General features: G+C 43.1%; 2 protein-coding genes across 4 annotated transcripts; one reads left to right on the top strand and one right to left on the bottom strand.

The window, feature by feature from the left end:
• Positions 1-5,084: 5,084 nt before the first annotated feature.
• On the bottom strand, positions 5,085-19,971 carry LOC114451594 (zinc finger homeobox protein 3-like). 2 transcript variants are annotated; one of them, XR_003672207.1, is made up of 12 exons: positions 19,770-19,971; positions 15,793-17,473; positions 15,176-15,714; positions 14,801-15,014; positions 14,060-14,167; positions 13,778-13,968; positions 13,498-13,608; positions 11,847-12,009; positions 6,984-11,707; positions 6,230-6,892; positions 5,866-6,145; positions 5,085-5,768 (listed from the first exon to the last, which is right to left on the bottom strand). XR_003672207.1 is itself a non-coding variant. In XM_028430340.1 (11 exons), the coding sequence occupies exons 2-11, from the start codon at positions 17,435-17,437 to the stop codon at positions 6,029-6,031; spliced, it is 8,475 nt and encodes a 2,824-aa protein (XP_028286141.1). In that variant the 5' UTR covers positions 17,438-17,473; positions 19,770-19,971; the 3' UTR covers positions 5,085-6,028. The 2 variants fall into 2 exon arrangements, 1 of the variants encoding a protein (XP_028286141.1); XM_028430340.1 differs by having other exon boundaries at positions 5,085-6,145.
• gtf3c6 (general transcription factor IIIC, polypeptide 6, alpha) lies at positions 19,241-26,544 on the top strand. 2 transcript variants are annotated; one of them, XM_028430345.1, is made up of 7 exons: positions 19,241-19,392; positions 24,881-24,913; positions 25,121-25,201; positions 25,289-25,352; positions 25,460-25,504; positions 25,945-26,049; positions 26,214-26,544. In XM_028430345.1, the coding sequence occupies exons 2-7, from the start codon at positions 24,890-24,892 to the stop codon at positions 26,363-26,365; spliced, it is 471 nt and encodes a 156-aa protein (XP_028286146.1). In that variant the 5' UTR covers positions 19,241-19,392; positions 24,881-24,889; the 3' UTR covers positions 26,366-26,544. The 2 variants fall into 2 exon arrangements, with proteins under 2 accessions (XP_028286146.1, XP_028286145.1); XM_028430344.1 differs by lacking the exon at positions 19,241-19,392 and adding an exon at positions 24,716-24,804.
• Positions 26,545-26,635: the final 91 nt, after the last annotated feature.

The following is a 26,635-nucleotide window of genomic DNA, read 5'->3' as shown; positions in this document are numbered from 1 at the left end:
TCTCTGTATGATGTTGCTATGTTACAGTAATTGCGTATTGTTGTAACATGTATGTCTTGAGTGTGCAACTACCACATGTGCTGTGAAAATCAACATTTCGCACTCTGACGCTCCATCTCTGCTGCCATTGGGAAAACTTTGAAATAACACTGGATATGCAAAATGTCATCTCTCACAAAGAAAATTCATAAGGGAATGGTGACAATGAACCCCTTAATATCACCAGTTGGCTGTTGTCGTGGATACGAAGAAAGATGGGCGAGATAGAAGGGGAGAAAAGAGGCAGACAGAAACACTGACAGTGGCAGCAGCATGGCAGCTAATGTCATCTCGGTTTAATCATCGCATGGGATCATGGGGTTCATGAAAATTCATTTGCATATCATTAAATGGAGAGAGGTTATTTGGTGCGGGCAGCCAAAATGGGATTGGATGAAGAAAGGGGGGTGGGATAGGGGGTGGGGGGTGGATGGAAGGGCTCGTTATTAAACAGCAATGTTTTATAGTCTGCCAGCCGATTCATTTAATTTGGGCGTAATTAAAATGTGTCAGACTCAATCAATCATTCCAACAGGGATGCTATCAATGTTTCAGTCTGAAAAAAGACTAATCAGTGGATATGTGGTTGACATTTTCCAATAACATTCTGAGTGCTTATGGTCTTCTGTGTGCTTGACCAATCAGACCTTTCTTTTCTGGTTTATCTGAATGCATGTATCAAAACATGCAGTGTAACTTCTGTTAGTTGTGTCAGGACATGTCTATCGCTGACAGGTGGCGATGCCACCTTGTGTTAGTCAATGAGAGGGTTGCTCACGCTGTCATTTTGACCTTAGCAATAAGCTGTCTGTGGTGTGTGTATGTATGTGCGTGCCTGTGTGCATTTCTCATTTGCATAAGTGATGTAATTAGACTGCCCTTTCTCATGCAGATCAGTTTGACAACATGGCAATCATTCTAACACACACACAGGCATACATACACACGGCAACACACGCTTACTGCCATGACCACCCCCATATCATGGGGAGTCTGTTGTCTGTGAGCAGAGAGTGTAAAGATTAACATAATCCAGCTAATAAGTGTGAGTAATATTCACACAGTGACGCGTGGCATAGACACTGTCCTGCTGATGCGTATTTGTATCTCATTATAGATGTAAAGTACTGTGGCCGCCAGTGGGCCGGGGGGGGCAGTGTAGATGGGGGATGGTGAGAGGTCACAAAGTGTGGGCCTGAATGAAGAGACACCCAAGAATAACAATAAACAATAGTTGCAGTCTTTTTCTATGAGAGAGGTATTGGTAGATTATTAAGACAGATTTAAGAGGTTACCTCATAACCAGGATGCTGAAGACTAGAAAGTCTGCATAAACTCAGAAAGACACTTTCTGTTTGTTTACAGTACTAAAATGGCACAGAGAGTCAGTTTTTGCGGCACAATATAAGAATTATAGAGTGTATTTGCGCTTGCAGGCTAGCTCTGCCACATGATTGATTAGGATGGTGTGACGACCATTAAAAAGTCATTTAAAAGATGGATAGGGACCACATTTCCAAATAAAAACCACTTTATACCTGATGAAGTGCTGAACAAACTCTCCTTCAAAGACATTTACTGATTACTCTCGGGGAATGAGTGAGTGTAATATGGGGAGCATCCATGAACTGTGTAGCTCTGCATCAGCTGTAGAAAACACTGGAGCAGTCGGCAACACACATTCAGGCAGTGGGTGGTGAAGCTCACATTTTTTAAAACCAAAATCTGGTCATCGTTTTAGATTAGAAGAAGCAGGGTGCTATTAATGTGGGCAGAGGTGTAATCCATCTGTGTACAAGAAATCACAGACAAACAAATGGCACAAACAGGGCTACTGACGCATACGCTGATTGAAATGTATCTGATAGCGCCGCGTCGCTTCAACTGAAACCTTATCCTTAGAAGCAGAGGTGTGTCTAAATGTGCGAATGTATTGCAGCTCTGTCTCTTTAACTCGGGGCTCCACTACAGCAGCATGCTTTGGGATTCATGCATAAACATGAGCTGGCCTTTCAGCTCTCTCCTCACATAACCAATCTAAATCTAAATGAGCCCCCACTACAGATACACCAGCAGGCAATGACATTACACCCCCTCCCCAGCCCCAGCCCAACCCCCTACTCTACCCTACTACCCCCAGCGACACATATACACCAGCAGGCAATAATTTCACGCCATCCCTCAAAGCCCCCCCTCTACCTACTCTCTCTCCCCACACACACACACACTTGTACCCCTTTTTGCCGCAACCCCACCAGCTGCACAGTACTCATTTGATTAAGAGGGGGAGGACAGGGAGAAGGAGAAATGGTGGGGGATCACTTTATCAGGATGACTTTCTAAGATGGCTATCATCAGCTTCGAAGCTATCTCAAGCCTTCTTCTGTGTTTACTTTGCCATTGTTCTCCCATGTATCTGTTTGTCTCCTCCCTGCAAAACCAAATAGAACATAACAGTCCACAGTAACATTTTCCATTGTCGCACTTCTGTGTAATGGTTAAACGAATGGCTTGGTGCTACAGAACAAGGAGCAGACTCAGAACGAACACATTCCCTTTTTCATTTCGGTTTTTCCTTGCTGGCAAGTTGTTTCATCAACTACTGAAAAGTTTTTACATAAGAAAAAATAAAAAAATAAATTCTTCTCCACCTGCCTAAGCTGTGGTCTTTGTAATGTTGCATATGAAAATCTGTGTATCCTAAATGTGCTGTAGTGTGCAATTTTCCTCCCCACTCTCCCAGAGTCGTAAAACACATTATCATCATCAGCAGCAGCAGCAGGAGCAGCAATGTAATTCATCCATGGTCGTTAATATTCATCATATCATTTAGTCACAAAGGAAACTCATCTGGCTGAATGTCACAGATGTAATTAATGAAGTGACCCCAGAGGTCACGGCTCCATTCACCAAACGCCTTCCACACACTGCAGTGTTACACACACACAATTGCACATCAAAAGCCTTCCAGCCAGACACACACTGCCATGGAACACATACAACCTGGAATATGAAACACATACATAACAGGCAGACACCCTTACATACCGCAGCATTCACAAAATGGCTTCTCTCGGTTAGGCCGAAGTAATGAGACCAGAGCTTGCACCAAAGCAGACTTTATTTAGCTCAGTGGAGTAAGGGCAGGGAAAGGAAGAGAAACACACACCAGCAGGGGAAAAACTGGGTTAGGGAGAGTATAGAGACACACTAAACCACTGGAGCAGGACATAAGGACAGGTGCACATCACAGGTATCTTTTTGGTCATCACTATGGCAACAACATATCCAGAAAAAAATGAAAAGAATCGTTTTACCTACAGTAAGGATAACAGAGTCTCTTCACCATAGAAGACTCCAATATGTACATCTTACAGTCACTAAGATCAAGAGAATAAGAGAGAAATTAAAATTTGAAATAATCAGTATACAAAAAAACTGCCTTTGTGGTATTTGGAATGCACATTTCTGTACAGAAGAAAGCTCATTGGTATTGTCGTAAACATTGGTTAGTTTAAGAACAAAACACGACAGAGTTAGTCAGTCCACATCCTTTGGAAAGTTGGCTGTGATGTCAGTCTTAGTTCAGCAAGGCTGTTTTAGCTGGACAAACTGACAATTGACACACAGAAAGACACCATACCAGTGGAAGGTTTGGGGCTGAACTCCTTCAAATAGATATGCAGTATCTCCATAAGAATTGAGAAATTTAATGCCCCAAGAGGGTTTTTCTCTGAAAGTGGAAGCTTGAAAAAATATTTCAGTTTTTTTTTCTGAGGGTAATTAGGCTGATACTGAAAAACAACTTGATGGAATTAAGCCCCACATATCCATTTGTTTTGAACAGAATAACAGCGGAGCAGTATATCAACAGCATCACAGGTATCATTACAGTTTGTAGTCATTAAAGCCTAGTGGTAAAGCGATCAGAGCATGCATCTTTCTACAGTATCGTTAGAAACTACAGTACATTAGCAGCAAACTGGACATCCTTAAGGGCTGAAGTTCAACACTATGGTATAAAAAAAAAATAAACTGCAACATTTCTCAAGAGAAGTAAAACTCTTCAACCGCTATATTACAAACTGCCATGGCTCTAGTTTGGGGTTTTGGTTACAGTCTCCAGTGTGCTTATGAGAGGCAGAAAACAGTAGCTTAGATACAGGGACTCCTTCCTTCTTTAAAACCAGCAATACATCGTCAAGTAAACAGTAGCGCTTATTTTTGTAGGTCATATGGTTAAAGTATTATCACGTCTTTGGATTTTTGTCTTAAAGCATTAATTATTGTTTAGCTATTATTGTTATATTATCATTATTACAGATAGAATAAGGACTGGTTGCGAAATGAACAGAGGAGGAAAGGTAGAGAGAACAAGTGGAAAGCAGGTAGGGAAGGAAAAAAATAGGGAAAATAAATTAAGTGTACAAAAATAACATCAATAACATCCGAAGTTTTTCTCAACTTTGCGCAGTAGCTCCCTATCTGTGAGTGGAAAAGAGAGCTCAAACATCCAATGAAGTCTCGAGTCAACCATACAAAAGCTAAATACTGTACATTTACCCCTCACACTATTAAACACTTTCGTTTTAATAAGGTTTTTTTGTAACAATCTATTACTCAGAGTTGAAAAGCTCAGATCTTTGAAATACAGAAATGTATTTGTGGATATCTTTTAATACTTCCAAGGTTAAACCAGGTCTCTTCTGTTTTAAAAACAGAAAAGTATTAAGATCACATTTGAAGTGGAGCAATGCTGAGCTGTTGACCTGAGCATAGAAAGCTTTACATTAATCACATAACATTGGTAAGCCATTGGTATATTCAAATAGAGTGGAAAGGCAGTAAGTCACCTTGCCTGAACATATCAAAGCTGTCATAATTTTTTTTTTCATAATCATGACACTATTATAATTGAAGCAAGACAAGTTTATCTCAATCCATAAGATTTATATTAAGAAACTATTACTAAACACACACAATGTAAATTTGAGTTTGGTTAAAGTTTTCATATACAGTATAATGGTTGAGTGCTATAAAAAATAGTTTGCCCCTTTCAGGACAAACTGGCCTTTACGTTCTGTGCTATTTGGGCTGTTATCCACTAAAAGAACATAAGAGTACATGTACAACAGAAGACTCATCATTGGCTTTTGAAGGGTGAAGCTGCATCCCAGCACCGTCAGTCTATTGGTACTCGGCTTACTTATGCCAGCTGCAGATCTCACCACTTCACCGTACAGGCGTCAGCTCTGCAGTTTGTTATTGAAAACAAACATGTTGAAACTAAATCCACAGACATGTAAAATTTTGGTTATGAGCTTTGGAATCTGAGTCAGTCTTTACAAAAGCTCTATGCAAATATCCCTGTGTATTTCAAGGATATTATTCCGTTTTTTTCTTCTTCTTTTTCCACTGTTAACTGCTTTGTTTTTCTTCAAGTTTATTTTTTGGAGCTCTCTATTTACACTAAAATCTCTTTGACAATTTCTTTTCCAGCCTCGGACAGACTGGCACTACATGCTACACAGCTAGTCATCTAGCACGGTCTGGTGGAGGGCCCACTGTGAGTCTGTCATGCAGACTGAGAGGTAGACTGCAGGTCTAGCTGGGCAGTGAGGTCACATACTTGGAGAATGCTCTTTGGCCTCTGTGGCATCTGGTTGTTTTTTTTTTCAAGGTGGTGGTTTGGTTGTAGTAAGGTGTCTGACGGAATAGGGAGAGGAGCTCTTTTCAACAGAAAAGGACAGACCAGGAACAGGTTTAGGAAAAATATGGAAAGAGCAAAGCTGTGGTAGAGAGGACTGGGGTTGGGCTCCCTCTTACTTTCAGTTGAGAGAGTTTTTCTTTGGGCCGCTGCAGCTCTGCATCTTTGGGGCGTTCAGGTTACAGGTTTGGCAGCAAGTGGACAGGCTATATGTTTAGAGGTTGACAGCAGTTGCAGGAGGGGTTTTGGTTAGAAGGTAGTCGATGGAAGCTGTCTGTATCTCTAAGCTCTGTCTCTCTCCCCTGCCCCTGCTGACAGCTCAGCGTCGTCCCTCTCTGCAGAGTCAGAGCACAGACTCCTGGCCCTCTTCTCCTTTGCTCTGGCATTCTGGAACCACACCTGCAAAAAATATTCACAATAAATATCTCTTAGCTGCCACCACTGAACAATTCCTACAGTTATTATAATATTTTAACCAGTTACCTGCACTACACGGGGAGGTAGTCCCAACTCCTGGCCCAGTGTTTCACACTCATGTCGGTTGGGTGTGCGGTGGCTCCGGTAGAAGTCTTTGAGCTGAAGTACCTGAAAGTGGCTCATCTGTGTCCTTTGGCGCTGCTGCTGATGGTGCTGCTGCAGAGTTTGTGTCTCACCCCAATCTGAGCTCAGACCCCCAGATCCCTCAGGGCTAGGAGACCCTTGGTCAGCCATACTGGACCCCTCCTCACAGGGGTACTCTGCATCATCTTCTTCATAGTCATCATCCTCTTCTGGGTTGTTTAGATTAGTCGTTGAAGACAAAGAAGTCATAGATGACTTCATAGTTAACTGTTTGTTGCTGATCACATAGCCAGTGTTTGTGATAGGGTTGGAAGAGATAGATGGACCTGGCCTGTCCATGACGGATGACATCGCCATTCCAGTTGGCCCACTAGATCCATTATGTATTGAGAAATTGTAGCCTGCTCTTTCAGCCTCTGCCCAGTGGCGTGACCTCATATGGGCATCAAGAGCACTCTTTACCTTGAAGAGAGCCCTACAAAAAGGGCAGCGCAGGTGGTTGAGACCCAAGCTGAAACTGGATCCTGGCCCCATTGACCGGAACTGCCCTTTTCTCTCTCTTGCTCGTGTATTCTGAAACCAGACCTGTGGAAGAAAGAGGTGTGTTTTAAAATCCAATGTAATTAGTAGTATTATATTATTAAATATTTTCTCTGTGCTTTCATTAATACAGTACCTGAACAACTCGTCTTGTGAGGCCCACATCTCGTGCAATGCTTTCAAGCACTCCTCTGGTTGGGTTAGAGTCCAAGCTGTATCGCTGATACAACACTTCCAGCTGTTCCGGGGTGATGGTGGTTCTCTGACGTTTATCTCTTCTTTGTTCCTCCTCAACCTCTCTACTGCCCCTTTGACCCTCAAAACCAGTCTCTGCAATATGCTTTGTACTCTGCTTAATGGGTGTTAGGGAACTGGTGAGGATGTTACTTGAGTGATCTGAGAGTGTGTTTTTTATTTGTAAGCTGTTTAAGTGTGAAATCATGGGGTGTGTGGGAGTAGGGTGTATCTGGGACATAGCACCTGAAAGCATTTGGCTGGCCATTAGGGTGTGGTTGGGGTGAAGCATCATGTAAGGCATAGTTCGGTCTGTGAAGCCAGAGTGGAGGAGCTGTACCTGGGACTGAGCTGCAAGGAGGTGTCTGGTCTGATGTTCCTGCCACAGCTGGAACGATGGCAAAGAAGCTGGGCAAAGATTGCACTGGAACTGACCCTGGGTTTGGAGCTGGATTTGAGACTGGGTTTCAGTGGATATGCTAGCGGTGGCATTAGCCAGCTGAGAGTGGCTTGTTTCAGACTCTGGAGCAGAAGGGAGCCCGTTTGATGCATCAGCAGCCTTTTCAAGAACTTGGTCAGAAGGAGGACTGTTTGTGTGTCCCTGTTCTGAAAGACACAATGACGTGGTGGCGGGTGAAGTTTTTTGTGAAGAGGAGGCAGCAAGAGGTTGGGATTTTTCTGAAGTACTTTCTTGCGACAGCTTGGGCTCAGGTTGTGCACAAGACTCGGTTTTCTGAACAATGTCCTTATGCTGGATGTCTGTATCTGAAACCTTATTCCGAGTATGAACAGGAGCTGGGCTCTTGTTAGCCCGTGGTAGAGTTATTTTGTCTTCTTGTTTTTCTGTGGCAGGTGTCGGTTCACCTTTAGCTGTTTGATACTCACTTTCAGCGCTTTGACTGGAAGAATCAAGGGCGGGTGAATCAGGGTGGGAGTAATACTCATAAGTCAAATCCATAGAGTTTTCATTCTGAGAGTCTCCTTGTCCTTCATCCTCACAGCTGTTGTCCAAATTATCATCATCATTCTTGTAGCAGGCATTTCTCTGTTTGTATATGTTGTCAAGATGATTCTGCTCTTCTAATCCATCATCTGTCCCCCGGTCTTGGTTTTTGCGGGCTCTCTGTCTTGCATTTTGAAACCACACAACAATGACTCTGTTAGGAAGAGACAACAAAGCAGACAACCTGTCATACTCTTCCTCTCTGGGGTATGGAGTGGCCTCAAACACTCCCTGCAGGGTCTCCAGCTGTTGCTCTGTGAAGCGTGTTCGGGAAGAGCGTCTGCTGCGATGGGGCTCTACTCTTTGCAGGTCTATAGTTTGGGGTTGTGGGGAGGTGTTGGCTGGGGACAGTGAACATGGGGAATGCATTAAAGTCTGGTTGTGTGTTCCTTCTTCTCTGGACTCCTCCAAGGCTGTGGTTGGGGGGTTATTAAAATTGTAAGGGGAATCCTTGTCTCGCTGGCGCTCCTTAAATAGGGTGTTGCGGAACCAGTGTTTGATGACTTTGTGAGGCAGCTGTGAAAGAGCAGATATCTTGCTGAGTTCTTCATCACTGGGAAGGCTGTTGATATCAAAGTGTTTTCTTAGAACAGACAGTTGTTCTTCAGAGATCCGTGTTCTGGTTCTCTTTGACTGCTGTTGTTCAACAGTTGTTGGGCTAACTTGGCTTTGCTGTCCTGTTTGGATGGGGCTGGGTTGGGAAGGTTGACCCAGCAGTGCCGGACTGAGCTGAGGAGTTTGACCTAACAAAGCTGGACTAAGTTGAGGTTGCTGAGTTAGCAATGCTGGACTGAGCTGTGGCTGTTGCCCAAGAAGTACTGGGTTAAGCTGGGACTGGTAGAATTTTGCCAGCTCAGGATTCACACTTGAGTCTAACCAAGCAGTCTGAGGTTGGAGAGCCACAGACTGCATCACAACTGGAGGAAGGAGAGGTAGCTCCATAGGGAATGGAATTGGTGGTAATGGAAGCTTTGGTAGCGATAGTGGGGGTATAGAAAGCTGAGGCAAGGATATAGGGAGCATAGGTATTTTAGGTAAAGAAAGAGTCATTGGGGGTGTAATCTGAGAAGCAGCTGTAGAAGATGTGCTTGGGATAGGAGCTTCCTGTTGAAAATCTTGGGTGTGAGGAGGAGAAGGTAGCAAAGCAGGTGCAGGGATAGTTAGGTCTGTATCTGTGGCACTTGTTTTCGTAATAGATCCTGAACTTGATGACATGGGTGAGTTTTCAAGGGTTTTAACTTGAGGCTTAACTGGTTCCAATGTAGGTTCTGATTCTGAGCATGTGGCGGGGGCTGAAGCTGCTGCTTGGGGGCAGGCTGTTGAACCGTCTCCAGATTTAAGCTGTGCGAGAGGGTACATCTGATCATACTGCAGCCTGTATTCTCTGGAAAACCTCTCCAGTGCAGCAGTGGGGAACAACATTCTATGAATGTACTCCTGGTGGCTTTTTAAAATCAAGGCATCTGAAAAAAACTTGCCACAGTCTCTACACTTTTCTCCTTTTTCACAGCATTTTTTCTCTTTGTGTGTCGATTCCTTGTCTTTATTCTGCATTTTCCCTTGTTGCAATTTCTCTTCCTCTCCATTGCCATCTTCTTTTTTGTTCTTGTTACAGTCTTCCATCTTTACATTCTGTTGTTTACTCAACCCATCTGCTTCCTCCTCTAAGCACACTCCCATCTTGTTTGTATCAGTGCACCATTGCTTATCAGCTATCATTTGAGATGCTATCTGCTCCTGGTGCCTGTGTCTACTTTGTATATATTGCAGTGCCAACTCATAGCCGTAACTCTGCAACAGGGTTTTCAGAGGTTCCCCATTTGCAGCAGCATAGGGCACTCTGGGAGGAGGGCACTGTGACCCAAGAAGATTAAATGAGGGAGAAACCACTTCCTCTTTCTGACTCTGAGTAGCACCAAGCTTTTCTTCTTTTTCTTCCTTTTGAATAGAATTGATGGGTTCTCTTTCCACCTGGTTGACAGATGACTCTCTTTTGACTGCATCAACTTTAGTCTCACACTGCAAATGATCCTTTAGTTGATCAAAAGCTGAACTTTGTTTCTGGGTTAGTTTCTCATCTATTTTGGACTCCTTTTTAGCCTCTGTCTTCATTTGGTCTTTTGTCATAGCAGTAGTAGACATTATATGACTAAATTCTGGGCTTTTAACAGTTACCTCTGGGTTGAGCTGCATGTCTCCCGACAAATAAAAGGGTAGAAGGAGTTGCTGCTGGATAGACAGTAGGTTTTCTGGTGCCAGGGAGAAATGTTGTTTAAGAAGATTCTCTGTTCCTAGATGCTGTATGACTTGGGACTGGAGAAGAGCTGTATGCTGTTGTAACTGTGCCTGGACCTGCGCCTGGGCTATCTGCTGCTGTTGTATCAGCATTAACTGGTTTCTTGATGCGAGCAGCTCCGCCACTCTCTTTTTAGCTTGCTGGCTGTCTGTTGGATTAGAGAATGTTGGCTGTGCCTCGGCAACTAAGCCAGGACCTACTAGTGTGGAGGCTGAAGAGCTTACTCCCTCTGGCTTTTTGGTGAAAGGCAAACTCTTGGATGTTTCTTCTCTGGCGGGAGAGGCCTGAGTAGCTGTATTGGGGACTGTAGCTGGAGCAGCTACAGTAGATGCTGGCATCTGTGCAGCTGGGTTCTGGGCAGCACGAGCTCTGGTCTGATGGAGGACAGAGCGAAGATGTATATCCAGTGTGGAGCTCTGGCTGTAGCCCACTCCACACAAGCGGCAACGATAGGGTCGAGGATCTGGACCACGGGGAGCCTCTGGTGCAGTAACAGTTGTACCAGAGTCCTGTAGAGCTCGTCTAGCCCGGTGGAGATGGGACACAGAATTATAGTGGACCAGCAGAATTGTTTTCTGAGTAAAAGATTCAGAACATATGGTGCATTTATAGGGCCTGGACGGATCCAGATAACGGTCCATTGTGGGGTTGGAGCTCTTTTTGACCAGAGAGCTGGAACTAGGTTCTGATACGATCTCCTCATGCAGCCCTTTCTCTTGCTCAGTTAATTCCCCCTCACCTTCATCAACCTCAGGGGCTGCTTCCTTGTCTTTAATTTTAACTTCTCTTTGTTCCTCTTTTTCCTCTATGCCCTGCACTTCTTCGTCTGTCTCATCATCCTCACCCTCTCCTGCTTCTTGACCCACTTGAGGTGATAAACTAAAATCTTGCTGAACTGAATTCTTATTATGCTCCATATATTGCACAGTATGAGGTGGCAGAAGTGTATTCTGACCCTGTGTGCTCTCCAGCTGTGAGTGTGTGTTCTGCATGTGTCTCTGCAAGGCCTCCTGACTGCGGCATTGTCTAGAACAGAGGGGACACTCTGTCGCCGCCCTCATGGCATGGTACTGCCAGTGCAGCTGAAGCTTCTCCTGAGTGGGGAACGCCAAGCTGCACCTGCTGCAACGGAACCGGTAACCATGGCGATCAGAGAGAGAAGGGGTGTCACCGTGTGGGGACGTGGGCGGAGAGGAAGGGGGGATCTGAGTCGGGGACTGAGGAGCCAGTCTGCCATTGGAAGGGTGAGTGGTGTTGTCTTCTAGGGGTGGAGTGAGCAGAGCTGTGACATCTTTGGGTGCGGCTACGTCTCCTTCAGTGTTCTCCACTGAAATGCATAAGAATGATAAACAAAATTGAAAATAGTTTTTCAAAAACAACACAAGTGAACAGGACATGGTTTGATATTAATGCATCTTCAATTAGAAAGAAGTTGTGGTCAGTATTATTTAATGCTTTACACCAACCTTTGCTTTTCTGTGAATCAGCTGAGGCAGTGGAATCCCCAGTAGAGGAACAGTTTTCTTTGTTATTTTTGTACATTTTATCTTTCTGAATACCATCTATGCACAAGTCTGTCTGTTGCTCCATCTCCACATGAGGCTGTGGTGGTTCCTTGGAAGATGTGACCTGGGGGTGGGGGGGTGCATCCGTAAGTTTAGGTTTTCCTTGCATTCTATTGTCAGGCAGTGTATTTTACCAGTTCAGAACAAAAGAAATAAGGCATACTGCCAAGTTTTCTTAATCCACAATATGAATAAAACATGTTTAATTGTACAGCAGAATGGCAAGCAAATATCAAGATGTATAAACACAGAATATATGCACCGCTCATACTGATATCATAAAACATTAAAGTGTATTGTTAAATCTTGCACCTGCCTACACAGCAGTACAAGCAGCAAGGCACATCAATTTGTTAATAAGTATACATGGTTGAGATATGTGGGTCTGCCCTTCCATTCGTGCGACACCCTCCAACATGCCCCAAGGGTTTAATAAAACTTTACTGAGCTGAATAATGAATTTATTTAAAATCATTCTTCATATAGAAAACCTCCATCCCCACAGCTTCAAGCAATGAGAGCAAATACTATATCTTTGCGAACAGCTAGCTACCCTAAGGAGAGGACAGACAGCCAAAGATGAGATTTACATGACAAGAGTTTTCTCTGCGTAACAGCTTCATAAGAGCAAAAGGGAAGAACAACCGCACACACACATGCCCACTGCAGAGAAAACTGAAGGTCAGGCTTAATCTAGAGAGCGTAATTGGAAAGCAAGGTACATAATGGCCATCATCACCTCAGTCTGAATTAATGAACCTCAATTACTATCAGACAGAGTGAGGGAGGGGTAGGAGGGGTAGGAGGGGAATGAGGGTTGGGGGGGATAGGGGGTGTAGAATATGAAAAAGAGAGAGAGTGTGCAGGGAGAGGGAGGAAGTATGGGGCAATGAACAAAAAAATCTGCTCTGGAGAAAGACAGTGAGTAAGGGAGGGGGTAAAGCATAAGATATTGAGAGAGAGCTTGGGAGAGACAGAAAGGGAGGGGCAGAGACAGAAATTGCAGAATAGGAATGATAGGAGTCGCTAGAGGGGGGAGGGAGGGACAGCAGAGGGGAGAAAGGGTGAAAAGCAGTCAGTGAAGTGGAGGGAAGAGAGCAAGAGACAAAGGCCACTTAGCATACAGGCCAGGGAGATGGAGGATGGTGATGTGGATAGATGACCGGTCATTGTTAGTTGGAGAGACACAGTAAAAAGCATGGGGGCCCCTTTTTAGCTTGACTGCACTTCTGGTAATAGAGGGCTACTTAAACATGCATTATAGAAAGACTGGCTTTTCCCTCACTCACTCAGTCAAACCCTCTCTCTTCCACTCTAAAACACGCACATACACATACACACAAAATGCACGGCTGCATCAAAGATGATAGCGGGGAGCTACTTAAACATGCATTAAAAAAGCGCTGCCTTTCTCTCTGGTGCCTTCTTAATGGAATTGTCTCCCTACATTTCACTCTCACCCCATCCCCCATAGCTTTGCCTTTCTCATTTTCTTTTGCTTCCTGACAAACGCAAATGCAACAAATACAAATACACAGTTGCATACACTTACTGTGCTGATGAGCTTGTCTACACAGTCTTGTGCCACACTGTGCACATGTGTGAGATGCTGTCGAAGGTGTGTGTATGGGAGTTTAACCTGGCACAAAGGGCACTGGACAGTCTGTAAGAGAGAAGAACAGATGATAAGTGGGGGAATTGTTAATTATATGTGCATGCATTTATGCCACAAGGAACTGCCAGATTCTCTACTAAAGACCTGCTGTTATTGTACCTTTAGGAACATTCTATATTCAAACTTAAATTATTAAAATGTGTGTCAACTGACTCACCTGCTGGTTCTCATTTTGCTGGTGTGTTCTGGGGCGTTTGGTTGTGATGGAGTTTTCCTTTTCCCCACATCCAGAGGATGGGCGCTTGACTGAGGGCATTGACTCCTTCTTCTCTCTTTCCTCCTTCTTCTCTCTTTTCTCCCTCTTCTCTCTTTCCTCCCTCTTCTCTATTTCCTCCCTCTTCGTCTCATCTTCCAGGAAAATAAAAATGATCATATGATTGGATTTATGTTTGATTATTAAACGATGTGAAAAAATGAAAATTCATGCTGGAAGCCACACCTGTATCCTCAGAAATCTTCTTTGCCCCCAAGTTACATGTGTCTTTGGTTGTGTCCAAAGGACCAGTGCTGGTCTCACTGGAAGTTTCCATATCCTCACTGAGCTCTCCTGGGAGAGGACAAGAGAAGTAATTACTTTATGTTATGCAAACACAGGGCTTCCTACAATATGTTCTCACAAACTATCATGCTAATTGTAGTTTATATTATCCTCTAGATAGCATCCTTCAAAAAGACCAATGACTTTGGACCACACTTCATTCTTCTTGCTTGCCTATTGATCAAGTATTGATTCCACATTAGATTCTCCTCAGAGGTGGAGTAGAGGTAATATGGACTTACAACACATCAGTTCACCTCAATAAGTCTTAATCTGCATAGAACCAAATCACATGATAGCTTTAATTTACAAATAAAGCATTATTCACGCAGTCCAGACTTTATAAATTTGGTGTTTTATCTTGCACAGATGCACAATAGGAACTAGCCTCCCCCTCCCACAGTTCTTGTCCTGAGGATTTGTATCGGTCCATTGATTAGCAGGTGCTAGTTAGCTGTTGTCAGGGGTGATTGGGGATATAACAAGGATGTGTATCGACTAATCGCTTTGCTTGATCAATATCTCAGCAACAGCCATTACTCATTTTCTCACTCTTTTCATCTTAATCCCCTGTCTGTTCACTGATGTCTGCAACCACATGCAACATGAAATCAAATACACCCACACAGTTCATATCCTCACCTGTGACACCATCAGGGCTTTTTCTGATGGTGAAAATGGCTGCCAGTTCCTCTCCACCCATTGGCTGCAGCTGCAGTAGCCCTTCCCTCTGTTGATGGGTTGGGGTTTGACTGTGTTTCAGTACTTGCAGTTTAGAAGAGGAGGAGTGGTTGCATAGAAGGCAATGGAACAGCCACGAACCTCCATCAACCTCACCATCATACTGCTGTAGGAACTAAAAATAATAAGGGAAAGTAACAACATATGATTAGACAATAGTTCCAAAATCTTGTCTGATCACATGCTAGATACATTACATACATTTGTTTTGTCCAAAGGCAATAATGTTTTAGTGTATGTACAGTGCAATAGAAAAATAGGTTTTTGTGTACTTACTCTGTAAACCCGGACACTGGCCTCATGGTGTGAGCTAATGGAATGCCCTCGTAACTTCTCCACACTGCTGGTAATGTAGTCACACAGGTTGCACCTCAGCTGGACAGGGTTGCCCTTAGCAATGAGGGCAGCACCCTCTGGCCCTCTGTCTCCACCCTCCTGGAGGTGAGCAGCCAGCTGGTACCGGGTGCGGTGCCTATCAGTCTGGCAGTGCAAGGAGAAGTTGGCCCTCAGCGGAGTGGTGTAGCCGCATAGTCTGCAATGGCAACCACCAGCAACTAGGGAGCACCACTCAGACTGGGGCAAGGACCGGGGAGCATTCAGGTGCTGCTCCACAGACTCTAAGCTGTCGGACGAAAAGCAGGAGCACACAAGGCATTGGAACACACCCTGGCTAAGGGCTCCAGTTGGGGACAGAGATGGGGCTGGAGGAGGAGAGGGTGAAGGGGACGGGGAAGGAGTCAGCGTAGACCCAAGTGTGACTGGTTGTTCAGTGACTTGTTGACTGGTGAGTCTCATGCTCAAGGAGAGCTCTGCACCTAAAACAGAGATAAACCATGAACTACAAATGGTCATTCTATGTTGGACTACACCAAGAAACATTGCACATTACTCACCCGTGTTTTGTAGGTGTTTAAGCTGTGGGGCAAGGCTCCTGCAGTGAGACAGATAGTAACCTCTCTGGAGCCGAAGCATGTTGTGTGTGTGTTTCTCGCTGGTGGTGTGTATGCGCAGATTGCGGGCAATGCTGGTCTCATAGTCGCACACATCACACCGCCACCGCTTACCATGATGAGAGTGGGAGTGTGCAGGTGGTGTGAGCTTGGCGGGCTGAGTAGTAGGAGTGGGAATAGAGAGTGGGAGCTTGTTGTATGGCTGCTCATCCACTGTATGACCGTTGGAGGAGCTGCTGCTGTTGTTGGTAATGTGAGAGGCATGCGTGTGACCATTTGAGTGTCCCCCATTTTGGACATTATTAAGGTGTTTATCCGACTGCATGTGGATGCTGAGGTTGCCTTTCGATGAGGTAGCATAGTCACACACCTCACACCGGTAGGGCTTGTAGCCACAGGCGTAGGTTTCACCCCGTGCTAGGCGAGGATGGGGTTTCCCCGAACTACAATACCCACATACCCCTCGTGACGCACCACCGCACACACACTTCCCCCCAGAGGCGCCACACACGCACTGGCCTCCCGTTTCCGGATGCTTCTCCTTCATGTGAACCTGTAGTGTATGCTGAGACTTATAGTGCCAGTTACACTTTGGGCATTTCAGGGTCTTGCAGGAATTGCGTGAGTGCATTATGGTCATGTGACTAGTCAGTGAATTAGGAGAGAGGTCTTGGTTGAGGTTTTTAAGGACAGCTTCTTTCTGTTCTTCTTTGTCTCTCTCGTCATCCACCTCTGTGTCTAACTGGCTGTCATTTGGTTCTGGAGCTTTGGCACCAACTCCATTGGAAATGGAAGAGTGAGGAACCCCTGCCAGCCCATCATCCTCAGCAGGTGCACTGGCAGGCTCCATACCTGCCAGTGGAAAAGCCAGAGAAGACTGCTGGGATCTAAAGCTCTGAGGAAACCCAGAAATCCAGCCCTGATCTCCCTTAATGTCTTTTACCTCTGTCTCGCTCAGCAGGGCAGAAGAGGAGGACGGACAATTGAAGTGCTTTGGAGAGATGGGAAAGAAAGGGGAGGGCTTTGGAGAGGCGTCTGTTTTGCTGTCGAGTGTGCCACTGGCCTTTGCAGTGCTGGAAGAAGAGCTGTGCTGGCTCTGTTGAGGTAATAAAGAACATTTGGATTTGGTTTGGCTTTGGTTTGAGATGGCCTCCTCCTCTTCCTTCTCCTCCTCTCTGCCTCTGCTGCTGACGGCTGCTGGAAGGCCCCCTGTAACTGATGCCTCTCCAGCACCTACATGCGTATCCCCTTCTTCCTTCCTTTGCCCTGACAAACATCCCTCCCCGCAGATCTCCTCCATCCCCTGCTTTTGATGCACTCCATTCTCCTCTGAGTGTCGGCCTCCCTCGTTCTGCTCACCTCCCTGGGTCTCTTCTCTAGCCTGGGACCCCTCTGCGCCCTCCTCCCCCTGCTGAGGCAGGGTCAGGGGCTCTTTGGCAGGGGCCATGGCTGAGGTATGAGAGGACGACCCCTGCTCAGGACTGACCGCCAGGGTCAGGAGAGGAAGAGATAAAGCCTGGGGACTGAGGTCAGCATCTCTCTCCTCTCCTCCCCCTCCATCCCCTCCTCCTCCCTCACCGCTGTCCATACCAGAGGCTACAGCTGCCACACATTACTACCCCACCTGTGAGTTTCAGATACAGAGAAGAAGAGATCAGGACAGATAGACAGAGAGAGAGAGAGCAGCAAAGTGAGGTAAAAAAAGGGGGAGAAAGGGGGAAAACATGAGTCATGTAAATAATATTGCATAACAGAGAAGGCATTGATTAGAGTCCCTGGATAGCATCTGTTCAATACAGCCTTCACAGTGCGCAATCCAGAAGCTGGTTACCCAGGGGTTAGCGTTAGCCCTTAATGGGAAAATCAATAGCATGAGCGCTAAACTAGGTAGAGGAATGCGGGTAAAGGCTACGTAGGAGGTCTATAATATTCCTCAGGGGATAGGATTAAATAAAGAACTGAACGCTTCTGAGCTAAAGGGCTTCCACTAAATTGCCACACTTAGATAAAAGCAGATAAAAGAACACTTTTTGAAGCCTGTGTATCAGTCTCTACATCTTTTAGTTGCACATTAGTATAGAGATATCATGAGGCTACAGGATCATTTTTGCATCACAGGGGTAGACATGATCTAATAAAATAACACCTGTGTATTGCATTCGCAGTTCTTAGATGAAAAATATCTAATTTTAAACAGGTGTAAATCAAAATGTGTGGGGATATTTTTAAGTAATATTGTGGTATTTTTGATGTGGCAGCATTTGTATTGATTTCTCTTGTTAATATTGTGCATAACTATTATATGTTCTGTTAAATGCACAAAAATGGATCCCTTTTTGTAGCAAGCCTTATTTGTACCTCTGTAGTCTATTATATTTGAATGTGCACAAGTGAATATTTTAATTATAATTATTATATTTGTGACGAAAGCAGCACATGGTTATGACATTAGCATAACCAAAAATGCAAAGATTCTGGATCACACACAAGAGTCTTCCCTAAAAATACGAAACAGGCCTTTCTCCTCTTCAGACTGACATATGAATCCCATTTGAGACAGATACATCTCTGTTATTGTGTGTGTGTGTGTCTGTGTCACAATCTCATTACTGACCTTTTTTTTAATCAAGGAGAGACCTTAATCTACCCTTTCACCTTCTCCTTCAACCAACCAACCCCCTCCTCCTCTTCCTTAAACACCCCTTCTCGCTCTCTCTCTTTCTGTCTCTCCTTCTCCCGTAGCCACCCCACCCCCCCCCTTCTCTGCAGCTTTAAGATATATGGCTCATATCGGCACTCTGATAGTGCTTTAATGTACTGTGTTTATGTCACAGGCCACAGACCCTTGCCCACTGCAGCTGTCCACTGTCCTGCCAGAGAGTGCTGAGGGGCTGAGCCGGCCTGCCAGCAGCTGAGAACAGTCTCTAATCTGATAAAGATTTTCATTTACACTGCAATCAATAACCTGGGTCTATCGGCAATGTAACTATTTATACAAGCATTCCTGGCGCTCTATCGATCACAAGTGCGGGAAACCATCATTTAACAATGTGTGTGTACATGTGTGTATGTGTGTTAATGTGTGTACATCCTGTTGTGCTCCTTATTGTGAGGATGTCAATTAAACACACACATATGACACCTGAAAATTATGATGTACCTCAAACTTAACTTACACTGGCCAAAACAGCCTATAACAGCTGATTTGTTACATTATATTAAGATGGCAAAGCACATTATAAGTTGTTTTTGCTACAGAGGTTGCAACATGAAATCATATCCAACAAAAAGTGTATTCACTGATTCCCTATAGGGTGATGTGTGTGTGGTGTGTGTGTGTGTTAAGAGGAGAGAGAAAGGAGAGGCAGGGGTGTGAGGGAGGACAGAGAAACAAGACACACAGAAGAGTTGTGTGGGCTATACTTTAAAAAAATGCCTTTTGTTTGCCATTATTGGACCTGGATAAAAATAGCTGTGGATAAATAGTCTGCTGTTTTGCATGAAGAGTCAAGTGGACGCCACACAACCTCCGCCACTCTCAAGGTAAAAGTAGCATTTTGCATTATTCTGGGACCATAGTATCAGGGCTGTTGTAAAATAAAATACCGGACGAGAGGCAGCAGCCTGGATAGTTCACTCCCCGTCTCTGTGTTGTCAAGCCACTGACCAACCATCAGCCCATACTTCAGCCTTTGTTTACAGTGTATCCTACCCCTCCGTACCACACAGCCAAACCCAAGAGTGATCGCGATCAGTAACCAGTAACAGGTGACTCAGTGCACAGGCAAGACCGACAAAAGCTTGATTTGTGAGAATTCTGTACGGGCTGCACTGACCAAACAACCCCCTCCTCCTCCCCACACCGCCCGGCTCGCTTCCTTCCAGCTCCCTCTAATATCGTAAACAAATGACACACTTACATTTCTGCAGCGACTCTGGTACAAAGCTCCGCACTCTGAATGTGTAGTAGTCCAGAAAACAATCGTATAGAGAGCCCACTCATTCCTTATGAATGATCCTCTGCGTTTTTACGGAGCCAGGAGGAGAAAAAATACGGGGAGAGGGAGAGAGAGCAGCGGGGTCCAAGTTGTTACCAAACAACAGTGTAATTAAAGCTACATATAGGCTGTAGTAAACAGAAGATGGGGGACGGAGGGGTTTGTGCGAGCTCCAGAGGTAGAATGAGTTCTGATCACTGTGGGAGGAAAAACACTTGGCTCTTTATTCCTGCTAATTAGTTTCCTTCAAAAAATGGCTGAGATTACGCCCAGTGCGCATGTGCGTAATTGCGCAGACACCGCTAATTAGCCCGTTTGGATCAATAGGATTCCGCGAGAGAGAGGAGGGAAAGGGAGGGAGGATTGTGGGAGGTAAGGGAGGGGGAGAGACTACCGGGGACGCGTATAAAAGACGACTGAGAGAAAAAATATTTAAAAGTATGCAAAATTATCGCAGAAATATTGAATTTTAACCTCAAATAGGTTATTGTGGATGAAAATTCACCCGTACATCCACAATCTTTTATGGATAGTATGATAATTTTCCTTTTATATAGATTTCTGGTCTAAAAACCAGGAATGTTTTTTTACAAAAAAAACAAGTTATGCCAAAGGTGAATATTAAAATGCTGCAAAGCAGAATAATAAAGACAGAAACAAACGCGTGTAATCAGTTGTTTTCTGCAATGCCAGAAAATGCGACGCTGCCACTGTGAGTCACTTCTGAGGAGCACAAACACAGCAGGGCCCTGGAGGACTGCTTTAGGAACATCATATTGATATTTTTGTTTCAGATAAACACGGGCTATACTCTCTAATGTATATCATGTACTTTAGTCGCATCATTTTCATGGGATTACACAGTTTCTGTACATCCATACTTGCTTTGCACAACTTGAAGCTTATGAAATTGAAGCCAACAGGGTGTTCTAAATTATTTTTAAAATGGAAACATAATATATGTCTGGAAAAATAGGTCAGTAAGCTAAAAGAAGCATATTTTATTTTTATTTTATTTTTTAATTTCTCCTTTGGACTGCAGGTTAGTCACGCCTGCAGGTTTCGGATTTGATTGTTCATCTTCTGTTTTTGCAACAAAAATATATATATATATGTATATATATACATATATATATATGAAAGAAATCTGTATTTAAAGTTAAACTGATGTGTCCGTTCTAATGTTAGGTACCACAGAAGACCTTTAGTGATTTTTTTTTATCCTGCTCCGGCCATCCCATCCTCGCTGCTCAGCCCCATTGTTATGATAATACTATTGTGAATTTCACGCTGGATGTGCAATCTGTCGACCGTCCATATTTTAAAAGGTGAAAACTGCATTTATTTGTAAGATCAAATAGTCACCCCCCTTTTTTCTTGCTTTTCTGGGCTTTGATTTTGGAAGTTGACCTCGTCAGTATTCAACAATGCTATTTTTCCAAAGAAAGGCTGCACCCTTACTGCAAAACGTCCGTATGTGGAAAATATATATAGTAGACCTAATATTATAGCATTAAGCATTAGCATCGACTGCAGTGAGGTTACTATCAGCTTAAACAACCGCACTCTAAGGCCATATCAGAAGAGCAGCCTGAATGAACATGAATATTAACACGTTCTTGTGTTGTACTGACATTTTGCTTTTTTAATTCCCCCTAGTTTGGTTTGATACTTTGATTTATTTAACTGTAAAAAAAATGTTAATCGATTAATATGTGCCAAATGATTTGGCCTGTAATACATCCAACAATTATTCTACGATTCTAAGACGCTTAAATAATCCTGGTCTGGCTCAGGCCACTATCAGAGATTGCAGGTTATCAAAAACATAAATCAGAGTCTGCTCTGTTGTTTTTACGCCTACATGGATTTTCTGCTGTTACGGCTGCCGTTAAGTACGTGACAATTTGTCATTTTATGAACAAAAGACAACGACAGTGAATGGTGATAATATTTTAACGATAGTTCAGACGTTGTCTGGTGTGTGTGTGAAAGAGAGAGAGGTGTGTGTGTGAGACAGAAACAAAATGAGGTGTTCCTGTGTTTATAGGTTTAATAATCAAAACGTAAATTTACAGTGATAAATGAAGCAGAAGCAATATGTGGTTCCTCAGTCTGATAATATGCATATAATTCATATGCATATGAATATTATGGATTTAATATAGGTGCTCAGCCCAAAATAAAGCCTTTGCAAATTACCCTAAAGTTCAGTTGTGCATGCACAAAGTAGTAAATGCTCTAAAATTATCCTTATTATTTGTGGTGCTTATTAATGTAAATGTCTGTCCACATTTAGACTTGCAAGTGTATTTCATTGGCCCTATTTTAATCAATAAAATATTAGGTAAACACATTTTTTGTGGAGCTCTCAGCATGTATATTTATATCTGCATAATAATGCACAACCCGCCTGAAAACAATCCACACCTTAAGTCTTAAAATTCCATATATCTTATGATTGTTTTAAATGTATGCCTTAAGAACGCTATGGGCAGAGACCCTCTCTGTAATTGCCTATAGAGAGATAAATAAGGAATAGTAATATTTCACTAATATTAAAGCACAAGTGCAATATGCACACATCCTCTCTCTCTCGCATACACACTCAAACATGCACAGACCATACTGTAAAACACGCCATGCTTTCATGCCCTCAGGTGTATGCCAGAGGTTTGTTGTTTTCACTGTAATATATAGTTAGCCCTTCCACCAATTTACCCTGTCAGCGCTAATGGGGCAATTAACCACTGTGATACCCCCCAGGCAGAAGGAGAGCCAAAAGCTCCCCAACTCCAAACTTGTCTCTATGACATTTATATGACAAAATGTGTATGGGGGAAGCTGGGGACCCATCTGACACCTTGGAGGGTCCTTAATGTCACTCCCTCCTTTGCCCCCGCCCCTTTCTGCCCCAGGGTATGGCACTGAGCAGGAAGTGTAATACATCATGTACAGGAGAGGCTCAGGCCTTGTCCAAGAGGGGAAAAAAACTTTGTACTGCTTCCAAAGCTTCAAAGGGGCAACTCTGATTTACACACTGTGTCCCGTTCTGCATGATTATAAATGTAAACTGGCCTCATACACAGACAAACACTCCCCGCTAACATACTCCAACTTGACCTCTCCCTTCAGTTAGGCCTTTTTGGTGTCTGTAAGTCCCTTTGTCTGTGCTCACATTCCCCCTGTCCTTCTAACATCCCCAAGGAGGCAATAACCTCCCTAGCAAGTGCTTCCCCTTGAGTCGTTGTCATAGTAACTTGTGGGCTGGTCGACATGACAACCCCACCATGGTCCAGAGATAGATGATAGGCCAGAAATGGGGAGGGAGAGAAGGTACATGGGGGATTTGCACCCCCTTTAATTTGGTTTGCCTGATTTTGATTCAAAATGTTTTTTTTCCTCTCTCTGTCTCTCTCCCTCTGAGGGTGAGGTGCGGCCGACAATAACCTGCTTTACATTTATACAGGTATTTACAGGCTGCGAGCACTGTCGGCATCTCGGCAACAACACTAAACCGCTACCTGCAAAGCGCCATGGCACCTGGATGGATAGTGTTGACTAAAAAATAAAATTGCTCAGCGTTGTTCTGTATTTTTATTAATTTTTCTAAAAATCGGAAGAAGTGAAATCATTTTTTTCTTACAAAAGGAATATAAATAGGATATGTAAAAAAAATAGTGTTTCATATATTTTTTCCAGGCACTGAATCTACAATGTGTGACCTTCCTAAGAGTTCCCAAAATTTGCTAAATTTATTACTGTGCCAACATGAACTGATTATTGTATGAGTTGAAGTGGTCGTCCTGTCAAATTTGGTCATTACTCACATTTAAACAATATTTTAAAAAAAAATGGATTGTGTGCAAGACACATAAGCAATAGTGGATATTCACTGGTAGTTATTTTGTATTATTTGTTCCAACTGTCCTGTTTTTTTTTTTCAAATAACAATTTAAATTTCATATTTCATAAAAAATAGAGCCTAAGAACACACATCCTCTATGGTCGCCCTCCTCAGTGGAATGATGAATTTCAGCCAGCTCCAGGGATGCTGCCCCTCAGCTGACCCTGATCTCTGACCCATGGGCAGAGGGTAGCTAGCAAAAAGAGATATTTCCTATAAGGATCAATAAATATCATTATAAAGCAGGACTACTGTATTACAGGAACATCAGACGTCTTCTGTTGGTCAAATATGCATAGAATACTTTTAGAGGTGAGAGAACGAGAAGCAAGAATCAACCCATTGATTCATGTTTATTTAGTGGTGATTGGTCTGGTTTTAAACTCAGCTCATTAGAAAATGTTTAGATTGATCATGTGTATATTGTTTATAAAAGATACATTATAGTTTTTTGTTTAATTATTATTCATGACTTTATCAGTGTAAAAGCAGACCATGGTGTTTTTCTGTCAGGGGGTTTCTTAGGCCTCCTGTTTGTGTGAATGTTTCCTCTATTTTTTGATACATCTGACGCCTGTGCTCCGCTTCGTTTTTGTAAGCTCTGCACTTGACAGATGAATTTCCCCTTGGGGATCAATAAAGTGTATCGTCTCATTTCATCTCATCTTATCACCGCAGCTTTGGCCTCCTACAGGAGGACATTAATAACATTAATGTTAGATGTAGATGAGTGTGCCTACAGGTAGCCAATATTTAGATTCAGCATACTAATCCATTAGCAGGAGGAAAAGATTGATTGCTAGATAGCACGCATAGACAGACGGAGGGGCGGACAGACAGACGGACAGACAGTCATAGATCAGATTTAAATTTTATTAATTCCACTTCTCATTAAATGGCTCCGCTACAAAACATGCCTGCAAACCTGAGCAACACCGCCCCTTGATGGAGGGAACTGGAATTAAAGGCAGCCATGCAGCAAAAAACAGCAAAGGTCGCCTCTGGGCCACCGTACATTCGCGGAAGTCCTCAAAACATTGTTTTAAAAACGTATGTGGCGGTCGTTCCGAATATACCTTTACGGAACTTATTTCTTCAGATTAAAATCCATCTTCTTCCATTACAGGAGGTGGACATGGAGGAGGAATGGGAAGAGGAGGTAAAAAATCCCGTCATTGTCTAACCTGCTGGATAACAGTACATTAGCCTCACGTAGCTAACAGCTTAGCTAAACGAAATGACAGTTAATTGCGTTTTACGATCAAAATTCTTACTAAAGGTCGTTTTTAGTCGTTGTTTACCTCAAGAAAACGTTCATTATTTGCTCTTCTGCCATCTAAAAGTGATTTTGTTTTGGTGCATTCAGGAGCAGCTTGTTGTTGTGGAGCTTTCTGGCGTGATCAACAATGACTTTCTGTCCAAGGGAAAGGGAACATGCAAGATACTGGTGAGTGTGAGCATCTAGTTCATTTAAACATCACTGTACGTCTGTCAGAGCAGCTCTGCAGATGTAGTTTTACCATTTCTGTTCTAGGACATTGACAGTGAGAAGCCCATGATGCAGGTTGGGCAGTATGTGTTTGCAGGGGAATATGAAGGTGAGAATAAACCATTACTATTATTGTTATAGTGTTTTGACTGACCTGTGAAATACATTAAACAGAGCATTATACGTGTCCTGCTATCTTTTTATTTTTAATCGTAGACACTCTGGGAACATGTGTACTGTTCGAGGAGGTCCCACCAACAGGTAAGGTTCTCCTCTAACTTATAATAATATTATTGTTTGTATAATAGGGCTGGGTAATATCTGGAGTTTTTAAGATAACTGATATATTTTCATACCAGATGTAATTTTATAAAGAGGAAGAATCACTTGTGTTCAAGGCTGCAGCCTTCAGCTACTCTACTGTCACTCTTGTGCAGTTTTAAAATACTGTAGCTACATTATCAATATAAGCAATAGAAAGTACTGCTATTTATATATATTGATATCCGAATACCACAATTGAAAACTGAGTATATGAGAATATCCCTACTGACGAAATATTTCATAGAACACTGGAAAATAAAAAGTGCCTGACTCCAATCAGCCCGCATTCCCAAACATTATATAGTATGTCTGTCTTTGAACTGTTTTTTAATTTGTTATTTTTCAGAAATATGTATTTCTTATGTTGACTTTTGAAGGGAAAGAAAACCATCAAGACCTCAAATATATGTGCCACACTGTGAAGAAGCTGATGATGCAACGGATCTTTCTTACTGACAAGAAGGAGATGGAAATCAGAACAGGTCAGCCAGAAAATCTAGGACTTTTGTTTTGTTACACAGAAATTTAAAGTATTTATGCTCTTTAATAATAAATAAATTCAGTCTGTATTTATCAGTGTCTTAGTGAACAATCAAGTACACAAAACACACAACACTCAGATATGACTCATTTGTGTTTGTTCCAGTCGGGGATGGTGACAGTGGTGATGGTGGTGACAGTGGTGAACAGAACAACACAACCTGTCAGTCCATTGAAGAAAACAATGATGATAATAAACAGGAAGACATGGAAGAAGATATGAACAATATTGATTTGGAAGACTCGGCAACAAGCTGAGATATGGACAATTCTATATTTTATAGTACTCATGAAGCTGTAAAGAACTACATTTGAGTGGATGGGAATTCTGTTTACTGAAGACCTGTTGTGACTTTTGCCACATGTGAAGTTTATGTTTGTTTACAGGGACAAAAATGAATTCATAATAAAAAATAAAATATTATTTATTTGTGATATATAGTGTTTGACGTTTTCATTGCACCAATAAAGTAGAGGTTTGTTGTTGTAAAGCTTACATGTCCAGGTAAATGTGTTGTCAGTTTTATG

The sequence above is a fragment of the Parambassis ranga genome, chromosome 19 (genome assembly GCF_900634625.1).
Source record: "Parambassis ranga chromosome 19, fParRan2.1, whole genome shotgun sequence".
NCBI lineage: Eukaryota > Metazoa > Chordata > Actinopteri > Ambassidae > Parambassis > Parambassis ranga.
This window is presented reverse-complemented; position numbering and strand designations above follow the sequence as displayed.

Excerpts from the sequence above, each read along its gene's own strand:
- gtf3c6 (XM_028430345.1), top strand. The coding sequence starts at position 24,890 with ATGGAGGAGGAATGGGAAGAGGAG. Across the intron at positions 24,914-25,120 it reads AGGAGGAATGGGAAGAGGAG|GAGCAGCTTGTTGTTGTGGA; the intron begins GTAAAAAATCCC and ends TGGTGCATTCAG. Across the intron at positions 25,353-25,459 it reads GTTTGCAGGGGAATATGAAG|ACACTCTGGGAACATGTGTA; the intron begins GTGAGAATAAAC and ends TTTTAATCGTAG.
- LOC114451594 (XM_028430340.1), bottom strand. The coding sequence starts at position 17,437 with ATGGACAGCGGTGAGGGAGGAGGAGGGGATGGAGGGGGAGGAGAGGAG. Across the intron at positions 15,015-15,175 it reads CCAGTGTCCGGGTTTACAGA|TTCCTACAGCAGTATGATGG; the intron begins GTAAGTACACAA and ends TATTATTTTTAG. Across the intron at positions 11,708-11,846 it reads TGATTCACAGAAAAGCAAAG|TGGAGAACACTGAAGGAGAC; the intron begins GTTGGTGTAAAG and ends TATGCATTTCAG.